This window comes from Chiloscyllium plagiosum, chromosome 26, assembly GCF_004010195.1.
Source record: "Chiloscyllium plagiosum isolate BGI_BamShark_2017 chromosome 26, ASM401019v2, whole genome shotgun sequence".
NCBI lineage: Eukaryota > Metazoa > Chordata > Chondrichthyes > Orectolobiformes > Hemiscylliidae > Chiloscyllium > Chiloscyllium plagiosum.
Window position 1 is genome coordinate 37858652 of NC_057735.1, and position 12351 is coordinate 37871002.

At 40.5% G+C, this 12351-nt stretch overlaps 1 protein-coding gene across 1 annotated transcript in view; it reads right to left on the reverse strand.

Annotated features, from left to right (window-relative positions):
• The window catches only part of scube3 (signal peptide, CUB domain, EGF-like 3), a 360795-nt gene that overhangs the window by 15242 nt on the left and 333202 nt on the right, over nucleotides 1–12351 (reverse strand). Inside the window, exons 16-19 of the mRNA XM_043716904.1 lie at nucleotides 9600–9761; nucleotides 7896–8063; nucleotides 4969–5130; nucleotides 2520–2717 (exon numbers count right to left, since the gene is read on the reverse strand). Coding sequence (XP_043572839.1) covers nucleotides 2520–2717; nucleotides 4969–5130; nucleotides 7896–8063; nucleotides 9600–9761 — 690 coding nt within the window. The remainder of the gene's footprint in view (nucleotides 1–2519; nucleotides 2718–4968; nucleotides 5131–7895; nucleotides 8064–9599; nucleotides 9762–12351) is intronic.

Genomic DNA, 12351 nt, shown 5'->3' on the forward strand with positions numbered 1-12351 from the left:
GTTACATTGGTGATTTTCAAGTCCTTTGGGACCCTCCCTGACTCCAGTGATACCTGACAGGTCACTACTAAAGCCTTGTGTAACAAATCTATTGGAGTTTTTTTGAGAATGTAACCAGTAGGATAGATGTGGTAGAACCAGTGCATGTAATGTATTTGGGTTGTCAGAATGCTGTCAAATGAAGTTGGGGGCAAAATTAAAGCACATATGGTTGGGAGTAATATATTAGCATAGCTTGGAAATTGGTTGACAAGCAAGAAACAGAGGGTCGGAGTAAAGAGATCTTTTCTGATTGGCAGGCAGCTACTACAATAATCAGTGCTTCGGCTACAGTGAATGATTAATATAAATGACCTGGATGAGGGGACCAAATGCAACATTCCCAAGTTTGCTGATGACAAAATGCTGGATGGGGGAGTGAGTTGTGGGGAGGAAGCAAGAAGATTTCAAGGTCATTTCGACAAGTTGAATAAGTGGGCAAACACAAGAGATGCAGTACAATGTGGCTAAATATGAAGTTATACACTTTAATCTTAAAAAAACAGAATGGTGATATATTGAGAAATGTGGATGTACAAAGGGATCTCTAGTGTCCTTACACACCAGTCAATTAAAATAGACAGGCAGGTACAGCAAGCAATTAGGATTGCAATATTTGCCTTCATTGCCAGGGCTCAGAAATAGGGATATCAGACTGCAGTTATAGAGAGCTTTGGCGAAACCATACCTTAAGTATTGCATGCAGTTTTGGTCTCCCTGTGCAGGAAAGGATATACTTGCTATAGAGGTAGGGCAGTGGAGGGTTCATATTTTGATACTAGGAATAGCAGGATTGCCCTATGAAGGAAGATTGGTTCAACTAGACCTGTTTACACCAGAATTTAGAAGGATGAGAGGGCATTTGATAGAAATGTATACATTTCTGACAGGGCTGGACAGTCTACATACAAGGAGGATATTTTCCCTGATTGGGGAGTCTTGCTGAGGTCACAGTCTCAGGATATGGGATAGCCTATTTAGGAGTGAGATGAGGAAAACTTTCTTGACAGGTAGTGAACCTGTGGAATTCTCCACCACAGAAGCCTGTGGAAGCCAAGTCACTGAATGTATTCAAGATAGAGAGAAATACATTTTTAGATATTAAAGTATCAAGGCAAATGGGGAGAAAGCCAGGAATATGGGTTTGGGATAGAGGATCAGCCATGATCATATTGAATGGTACAGCAGGCTCAAAAGGCTGAATGGCCTACTTAGTTTTCTTGCTTCCAAGGACAACAGTCCCAACTTCTTCAATCTATCCTCATATCTGAAATTTCTATCCCTGGAAACATTTGCACTCTCTCCAGTATGTTCACATCCTTACATATGATTGCAGTATTCTGCACCATTCACAACTCTTCAGACACTGAAGCTTTCTATGTACACTGCAACAAATCCTGGTTAACACTCAAGGGTGGGCTGATAAATGGCAAGCAATATTTATGCCACACAACGCCAGGCAATGACCATTTCCAACAAGAGAGCATCTAACCATTGCTCCTTGATATTCCATGACATTACCATCACTGAATCCCCCACTATCAACATCTTGATTTCACCATTGACCAGAAGCTTAACTAGACCAGCCAGTTAAATACTGTGACTACAAGAGCAGGTTGGAGCTGGGAATTATGATGTGAATAATTCACCCCTTGATTCTAGAAAGTTTGTGCACCAGCTGTAAGGCAAAGTCAGATTGTGCTTAAATAGCCCCCACTTGCCTGGATGAGTGCAGCTTCAACAATACTCAGAAAGCTCAAAACCACTAGAAAGAAGCAATCCCTTGATTGGCTTCTCATCAACTTTAACATTCACTCCCTCCTTCACTGATGCAATGTGGCATTAATGTGTATCAGCTATAAAATGCTTTACAGCAACTCATTAAGACTCCTTTAACAAAATCTTGCAAACTGTGATCTTTACTCCACATTCTCTTTCTCTCTCTGGTACCCTCTAAGATCTCCCTCACCAATCCATGTCTGGTTTTCTCTCTCTCTCCACCCCCCCCCCCCCCCCCCCCCCCCCCAGTGTGTCCTGAAGATATCCGCTGCTTTGAGCTCGGTTCCAATTTATGTCTCTCTCTGTCTGGTGGTTGTTTGACCCAGTTACATCGAAGGAACGGCCATGTAGTTCTAAGTCAGGATGGGAATCTGCACATGGTGGTGTACCCATTCCTTCACTGTCTCTGGGTCAAAATCATGAAACTCCCTGTGTAACAGCACGATGGATATACTTACAACACATGGACTGCAGCGGCTCAAGAAGGCAGTTCACCACCACCTTCTCAAGGACAATTAGGAATAGGCAACCACATCCTGTGAAAGAATAAATAAAAGAAAAGAGAGAGGGGGGGCATTTGGAAGGGTTTAGAGGACTAGAGTAAAAACTCCTCTTTCAATTGCGGTTTGAAGGAAACGGTGGATGGGAGTTGTGGTTGGCAGTAAGGGAGGTATCCAGAATAAAGCAATTGAGAAACTTACAGTTTTTCCTCATGACCAAAACATCTCCACAATCATCCTCAATGGGTAAGAAGATTTCAGGAACGACTATCAGGATTTTCCGTTTTGGAGGAGGGTTAATGTTCCAAGTGCACTCCACATTCGCTGGGTAATTCCCAGGGTAGTTTGGGGATTCAATGTATCCTGTGTATTCCCCAAGTTCCCCGCCACATTGACGATCTGCAGGAAGGAGACACATAACAAGTATAATTGGGCTGAAGATAGATTAGGCTCTCAGAGCATGCATATCAACTGAACTTTTGTTCACCTACCCAGTGAAAATCGCAAACTCCTTGATTCAGCTTTTCTTAGCATTTCACATTTCACACTGAGATTGAAACAAATACTAAAATAACAACAAAATTCAATTTTTGTTTCCTCTATTTTTTTTATCACCAATCTCTTTGTGATCAGTTACCATAAATCTATCTGATAGACACTTATTAGCTTGGGATGATAAAACAAATTATAGTTCAGATTAACTAACTCAACCCAGACCAGAAATCAAAGTAGAATTGATTTTCATCCCTCTAACTTGGGAGTGCTTCGACAAATTTACACATAGCATTTACAGAAGGTCAGCCAACTCAGCAATAGATTTAAAGATCAGGCATGGTGCCAAGATCGGGTGGCACGGTGGGACAGTGGTTAGCACTGCTGCCTCACAGCACCAGAGACCTGCGTTCAATTCCCGCCTAAGGCGACTGACTGTGTGGAGTTTGCACATTCTCCCCATGTCTGCGTGGGTTTCCTCCCACAGTCCAAAAATGTGCAGGTTAGGTGAATTGGCCATGCTAAACTGCCCATAGTGTTAGGTGAAGGGTTAAATGTAGGAGGATGGGTCTGGGTGGGTTGCGGGTCAGTGTGGACTCTTTTAGATTAGATTAGATTACAGTGTGGAAACAGGCCCTTCGGCCCAACAAGTCCACACCGACCCGCCGAAGCGAAACCCACCCATACCCATACATTTACCCCTTATCTAACACTACAGGCAATTTAGTATGGCCAATTCACCTGACCCTGCACATCTTTGGATGGTGGGAGGAAACCGGAGCACCCGGAGGAAACCCACGCAGACACGGGGAGAACGTGCAAACTCCACACAGTCAGTCGCCTGAGGCGGGAATTGAACCCGGGTCTCTGGCGCTGTGAGGCAGCAGTGCTAACCACTGTGCCACCGTGCCACCCACGGCGTTGGGCTGAAGGGCCTGTTTCCACATTGTAAGTAATCTAATGTGTCATTTTATGTGTGTGAGAGACTTGGCTACTCACTATCTTAAGTAGTCAAGCCACTGAAAGGGTATTTATTTCATGTTTTTATTCATTCAATTTACACATCAGACTAATCTGCTACTTTTCCCCACCCCTAACTGCACAGAGGACAGGTAAGAATAAAACACATTGCTTTGGGTCTGGAATCACATGTTGGCCAAACCAGGTAAAGATGGCAGTTATCTTTCTTAAAATGTATTAGTGAATCAACAATCAACAGCGGTGTCAAGATCATTATTAATCTCTTAATTCCAGATTTTCATCGAATTCTAATTCCTCCACCTGCACTGACAGGATTTGAACCTGAGACTCTGGATTAACCGACTAACAATAATACCACTAGGTCATTGTGTCCTCATGGTTTATTATGTAACATTAGCTCTAATAAACTTGAATAAAACTAAAATAATTTTAATTACTCTCAAATTTTGACTAATAATATATTCTAGGTCTTAGCCAATTTCGAAATTACTTTGAAAACCTATTGCGTCTTTTTCTTACACCTATGTCCCACAGTTTAGAGACAGAAGCAACTTATTGGTTTTTATTGGTTTAAAACCAATATTAGGCTCAATTTTCCAACTAATTAAAAAGCCACCATTTTAACATTGACTTGGACTGCTTCCACACCGTGGGGTTTCGATGATTCTATGACCATAGATTCACTCAAATATCTATACCCTGTATTCATTAAAGGGAGTGAATGAACTGAGCAAACTCGGATCCAAAATAATTTCAATACATTTTAATTCCAACTCAGAAAGACTAATCTTGCATGAGTGATCAGCACTTCAGTAGTTCTAATTTTAAGATTTGTTAATGAATATATTTTGCATAGATTTCAATCCACTAAAATATTACTGTATTAAAGTACAATCACTGTATTAAAGTGAAAGAGATATTCAAATTAGAAGACACAATGAAGGTTTTCTGAGGTCATAGCTTGCTTTATAACTCTTACATGATTGCTAAAGGAGGTGCAAGCTCAATTAGTCCTGATTATAATGATTAGCACCCCATCCATCACCTTAAGCATTCCCACTTCCTTCAGCCCACTTGCACTGTGGTGGTATTGTATACTATCTACAAGATGTATTACAGTAACCTGCCAAATTGCTATCAGATGGGCTTTTTCTCCTGTAGTTCTCAAAATACTTACTTTTACATTGCGTGACTGTAGTTGAGCCATCAAAGTCTGTAGTGGTGTTGCCAGGACAAGCGATGCAGTAATTCTGTCGAAACTCTGGTTGGTAGGTACCTAAGGCACATCGTATGCACCGGTGAACTGTTGTGTTATAATAATGGCCTGGGGAGCACTGAACTGTGAGAGTTTGAAACAATGTCAGAATTAAAATGCGACTGAAAATAACATATTCATTATTATGAGCTGAAGAAGCACAATGAAGTTCCTCTTCGATAAAAAAATTCCTTTTGTTTCTGTCAGAAGGTATTGAATGTATAAGAATGCAAAATTTTTCATTCAAACCACATCTCACATTTGTTTATCAGGATTATTTGCCTTTATTAAATGAATTGTTTTAATAGTTCCCACAAATACAAATGTTACTTAAAAAAATACAAGTGTTTGACTCATTTTAAGCAATGTTGTGGAAAAATCCAAATTGTACCATTTTAGCTTCTTGCCATAGGTTTTATTAAGAATACTCAATGCTACATCAAGAACATTCAATTACTAAAGGTACAAGTACAATAGTCACTCATGGGTGGCATGGTGTCACAGTGGTTAGCACTGCTGCCTCACAGCACCAGAGACCTGGGTTCAATTCCCACTTCAGGCAACTGTTTGTGTGGAGTTTGCACATTCTCCCCGTGTCTACGTGAGCTCCCTCTGGGAGCTCTGGTTTCCTACCACAGTCCAAAAATATGCAGGTCAGGTGAATTGGCCATGCTAAATTGTCTGTAGTATTAGGTGAAGGGGTAAATGTAGGGAAAGGGGTCTGGGTGGGTTGCTCTTCGGAGGGTCGGTGTAGACTTGTTGGGCTGAAGGACCTGTTTCCATACTGTAGGGAATCTAATCTATTACGTGATGTAATATTTTAAAGTAAATTGGTGTTGTCTTTGGAAAGATTTACTTTTCTCAACCAAAGTATATTTCTGGAGTAAAGGCAATGGTCAATCTGCAACAACCACATTATCTGTAGTTAAACTCTTGTATTCATCTTTTTCACCTCAATTGCTCACTTATTGAACCTGTACTCCATGAACATGAGAGGTTTCCAAATATTATCTAAGCTCCTATGAATAAAGCAAGTACAGCATGATTATAAATTGTATAAGCCATCCAGGAGCTAAGAAAAACTTGTCAGTGATTTTAGAAAAGAACACAAAACTATAGTTTGATTGAACTGTACAATTAAATAGTTATTTAAAAACTATATGTGGACTATATATAAAGGACTGTTGATGGCAGAATGAGCTTCTGAACCTACAGGATCGTGTGTAATGGAATATGAGAGTGGGTGAGCGAGAGAAAATATTTGAGGAAGAGTGCAAATGAGTGGATGAAGGACACAGTGTGCACACAAGTGGGAGAGAAAACAAATGTGCAAACGAGAGGGAGGAGAAGGGAATTTGTGTACAGGTGGGAGAGGCAATATGTGTACTTGCGAGTGGCAGAGGATGTGTGTGGCACAGGTGTGTGTGAGATATTGTGTTATGAGATATTGTGTAAGAGGTTATCTTTATTAATTCACTCACCAGCCCGTTATATTCATTAATATCAGGTTCCTGTTCATTCATTCATAACCCTTTACTAATCCGTTATTTAATATAACATGGTTTCATTTATTCATTCGGTTCTGTACTGTATTTTACTATCCAAATTTAAAACAACCCTTTAAAATCCATTACTGTATTTTCACACCTTATCAGCCCTTTCTACAAGCAGTGTTTACCTCTGAATAAGTGTAGCATACAGTACAATACCATTCCCATCAAGTCTCCATAAAAGATTATAATATTAATCAGCCCTTACCAACCACCTTCTGAACCCGAATAGATTCTCCAGTCAGTAAGTAACTGTTAAATACCTTTTAACTGGGCCATTATCCCTTTAAGAAATGAACTGACAAAACAGCACTTCCATGAAATTGCATGAATGAATGAAACTCATAATTGCAAATAGTAAATAAATCTCACAACCCAGCTGCAGTAATAAGTTTAATATCCTTTTTTTATTAAGTACAGGTACAATTTCTAACTTATTTAGAGCATATAGGCCTAGTAGTTTTACTAACATTTACTAACTTAAAGACAAAGTTAAAAATCATACAACACTAGGTGATAGTCCAACAGGTTTATTTGAAAAGCACTAGCTTTCGAGGCACTGCCTTTTCATTAGGTGGTTCTTCACCACCTGAGGCTGGGGCTATTTTCCATGGAGCGTGGGAAGCTGAGGTAAACCTTATAGAGGTTTAGAAAATCATGAAGGGCATGGATAGGATAAATAGACAAAGTCTTTTCCCCGGGGTTGGAGAGTCCAGAGCTAGAGGACATAGGTTTAGGGTGAGAGGGGAAAGATATAAAAGAGACCTAAGGGGCAACTTTTTCACACAGAGGGTGGTGCATGTATGGAATGAGCTGCCAGAGACTGGTACAATTGCAACATTTAAAAGGCATCTAGATGGGTATATGAACAGGAAGGTTTTGGAGGGATATGGGCTGGGTGCTGGCAGGAGGGACTAGATGGGTTGGGATATCTGGTCGGTATGGACGAGTTGGCCGAAGGATTGTTTCCGTGCTGTACATTTCTGTGACTCTATAATGTATGGGGTGTCAATTAATTTAATCAGTTAAATGCAGGGCTTGCAGAATTTGTAGGTGAAAGTGAGGCCTGCAGATATTGGAGATTAGAGTCGAGATTGTGGTACTGGAAAAGCACAGCAGGTCAGGCAGCATCCAAGAAGCAGGAGAATCGACATTTGGGGCAAAAGCCCTTCATCAGGAATGAGGCCATTTGTACCCTAGTATTAGAGGTTATTCTAAACTTTCTACGCATATTGTTATTGATTTTTCTTTTAATATAAACTTAAATAAATTTCTTGTTCAGTAGTTTTTTTTTCTTACCTTTAGTATCACAGTCCTGAAAGGACAAAGCTCCTTCATGTTTTGTCATCAACTCTCCTCCGCATTGGAAACACAGTGTCCGGCCTGGCTCAGGCTGGTATGTACCTCGACTGCATAACTGACATGGCTGAAACCCATCTGATGAATAATGGCCTGGACTGCATTGACCTGCATTAGTATTAACAACAGGGCATTTAATAGAGCTGACCAATCATTACTTAAAATAAACAACATTAATCAACACTTTGGACCAAAGCCGATGTTTATAAACTAAATTCTGAAATGAAGCAATGAAATGGGTCATGTGTTACTCTATGATCTGGATTTGATTTCAGCTTTGGGAATTGGAACGCTAATTTTTGCTGTGGTAGTGGTTAAGAATAGTAATTACAAATGTATTTTTAAAAAATCACAATCTCAAAAGACATAATCTGAAGCCATTGGTTATACTCACCTGAGATTTGAGCAATTTACTGCTTGGCATTGTGATAGATCTACATTTAGGCTGGCTTAGTTCAGCCTTCATTGGTCTGAATTTTGACCAGCCCTTTGGGAATGGTCTGGGAGATGGGAAGGCAGGTAGCATGGTACAGGAAAGCAATAGGTAGTGTGGCCAATGTTTATTCTTCCAACGGCAGGAAAACTGATTGGTATCTGGCCCCTGCAGCTCTAACGAGCCACTTTCTTGCCAATTAAGAGCTTCTTCCCACCTTAGTATCAATTTACCAGAGGGTGGTGTTGCGACCACAGCTGGTGATATTGAGACCACCAGATAAACCCTCAGGATATCTAATCAGTCTCAGGGTTCAGGGCCCTCCCATTTTGGTATTCTTTGGTCTATGGAGCATTCCCCTCCAGTGACATTGGCCAGTACCATAATGTCAGCACAGCCTGATGTCCCCAACAGCCCTGCTTCATGCCATTCCTCTATTGGGGCAACCTTGGCATTCACTGCTACACCCGACAGTGAGGGCACATGAGTATCAATGCCATTCACCACCTTCATCCTCCAGTTGCAGTCCCAGCAGTGGTCATGACTCCCAGAGGTGCTGCTGAGGCTGCTGGGCTGGCAGCTCCTTCCATTAGGCCAGCTGTTCTTGGGGCCATACTGCCACCTTTAGTAGGATGGCAGCCCTGGTGGTGCAGCCATTTTATTGGCTACATGCAGGAAAACACAGTCCCAGGTCATGCCAGCTGCCAAGTGGAATTGTCTTTGCTTTCAGTCCCAGTGGCAGAACTTAAAGCTGTTTCCATAGAATTCCAGGTATTAACCAAGTCAAAGAGAGTGTTGTGAGGTGTCCTGACTACAATTGTTCTTGTTCATACTTTAGCTGACATTGTGCTCAATCCCACTGTGCACAACAATAAAATACCCATTAACTATTCCATATGGATATAAATTACAGTGGTCATCATTGGTAGTGTGCAGAACCACACAGACTAGGGCAACATAAGCATTTGATTGGTGAAATACTCCTTACAGAAGAAAAAATGAAAGAAGGCAATTAAGTTTTGAATTATTTGGGCCCCATGTATGACCTGGAAGAATTTGGTATTCTCACTAAGTATAAATCATTATTGGATGAATTAATGATTTTGTTTTCTGCGGAATACTCAGTAATACCTATACAATCATATTCACTGGCACTTACACAAACATCCACAAGCACATACAGCCTGACTGCTAAAACACAACTCATTTACCTGTACACACTGTAATGTTGCGTGCTCCAGTTGGGCCATGCCCATCAGTTCCAGGGCATAAGTCACAGGATAACTGTCCATCCTTCTCCTGGTAAGTGCCGGGAGGACATGGAACACATTTCTCCTGCTGTCCGTGGTAGAACGATCCTGATGAGCAGCTGACTGAGAAATGAAAGTGCTGGTGAGGGGAATCGCATAAAGCACAGTTCATCAAAATACCTTTCTGTTTCTATTACGGCCAGGAGTACTTTAAAGCAATGCTTTCTCATTAAAATATTTTGAAAATCATCTCTGTCACCAACTAAAATCTAATTCCTTTATGTCTTTTCATATGTCAATATATTCCAAAGAAAGGTAAAGACAAACTGTGTGCTCATAATTTCAGTTTTTGTATGGCTGAGTTTTGTTTTTGAGTTCTATTTTATAAAATATATCAAAACTAGTTCAACAAAGTGGGATAGATAGTTTCAAATTTTGATCATTCTATTTTAAAAATTTATAACTAGATTATTCTGCCATCTTCAGCCCATCACGACCAACTGAAGATCAAATGAGTAGTATGCTCTCTGTCCACTATTGGTTCCCTCTAAAAAGATGCTGTGGCTGTCAGTTGTGTGTGTGCCTCTCTCTTTTCTCTTTCAATGTTCCTTTTCCTCACAGAAAGCAACTCATTGACTGCTCATTCATTTTGTATTTCTTAAGTCTTTTTTATCTTTCTACGTTAAGTACAAAATGGGTACTTTATTTACATTTTAATGACTTTAAAAAGATTGAACCCATCGAGTTTCTCCATTCGTTACTTTACAACTGTCTTATTTGCCAATTGCATTTATTCCTATTCTCTCATCTTCTGAAAGGACTAAGTCATTGAGTATATTTGAAACAGAGATCAATAGATTGGAATAATTATATTGAGATAGAAGATGACCTATGATCTGGTTTAATGGAGAAGCAGTGTCAAGGGGCTGAATGGCCAACTGTTGCTCCTATTTCCTATCTGCTGGGTGGCAGCACCGAGAACAACAGTGATCCCCAGATTCCTGCTCAGACAGCAATCATTTAGTTGCATGGCTGTATAGAAATCTTTCCTGAAGAAGGGCTTATGCCTGAAACGTTGATTCTCCTGTTCCTTGGATGCTGCCTGACCTGCTGTGCTTTTCCAGCAACACATTTTCAGCTCTGTATAGAAATCTTAACAAGTTAGTAGACCACAGAGGATGGAACTCAATTTTGTCTTCATCCTAAATTCATATTAGTTCATTTCCAACCAGCTGTCACCAGAAATTCATCAGCAATAGGTATTTGGATGGATTTCTTCACTTCACAGCCCAAAGTGCTTCCGATTTTGATCATTGTTCAGGTAACAGCAATTAATGGGAGCAAACAGGTTCCAAACGTGAGACCTTTCTAGCCTCAGCTGCTGAAAAATGCTGTTGTGTCCTTTTCAGGAAACACATGTCCATTTTCTTTCGCTTAATGCTTTGTCACTAAGCCCATATCTACCTACCCTCTGATTAGTAATGAATCCACAAAGTAAATTTTGAAATATTTACTTTTCATATCAAATTTTAAAAAGAAAGTCTTAATACAGGTTTTATCTTCAAGTGTAGTGGTTCATACATTAGAATAAACTCCATAGAATTACAAATAATACAGCATGGAAGGAGTCTCCAGCCAGTACCAGGATCACATTGTACATTAACAATATGGAGAAAGGAATTGAGGGCTTCTTTGCTAAAATTGCAGATGAAGCAAAGATAGGGGAGGCTGCAGAAGGACTTGATGAGGCTAGGAGAGTGGGCAAAGAAGCGTCAGATGGAATACAACATGGAAAACTGTGAGGTTATATACTTTGCTGAGAATAATAGAGATATAGGCTATTTTCTGAACATGGAAAGGCTTCAGAAATCTGAAGCACAAAGGGACTTGGGAGTCCTTGTTCAGGATTCTCCTAAGGTTAGCATACAGGTTCAGTTGGCAATTAGGAAGGAAAATGCAAAGTTAGCATCCATTTCAAGAGGGCTAGAATATAAGAGCATGGATATACTGCTGAGGCTTTAGAAGGATCTGGTCAGACTACTTATGGAGTACTGTGAGCAGTTTTGGGCCCTGTATCTAATGAAGGAAGTGCTGGTGTTGGAGGGTGCTGAGAAGAGGTTTTACAGGAATGATCTCAGGATTGAAGGGCTTGTTATATAAGGAGCTGGTAAGGACTCTGTGTCTGCACTCATTGAAGTTTAGAAGAATGAGGGTGATGCCATTGAATCTAACAGAATACTGAGAAGCCTGGATAGAATGGACATGGCAAAGAGGTTTCCACTAATGGGTGAGACTAGGATCTGAGGGCGTAGCCTCAGAGTGAAGAGGAAATCCTTTAGAACTGAGGTGAGGAGGAATTTATTCAGCCAGAGGTGGATAATCTGTGGAACTCATTGCCACAGAGGGCTGTGAAGGCCAAGTTATTGAGTATTTAAGACAGAGATAGATAAGTCCTTGATTAGTAAGGGGATCAAGAATTATGGGATGGAAGGCAGGTGAATGGGGTTGAGAAACATGATCAGCCATGATCAAATGGTGGAGCATACTCAACAGACTGAATGGTCTTATGGATCTTATTAGCTATTTTGAGGATACTAATCCAGGGTAGGACCCTATATTTTACGAAACTATTTGAAGAATCAGAAATGGTTATACAATCAAAGTAAGGACTGAGGGGCAGAGATATAAAAGGTTCACTGTGAAACAGGGGATC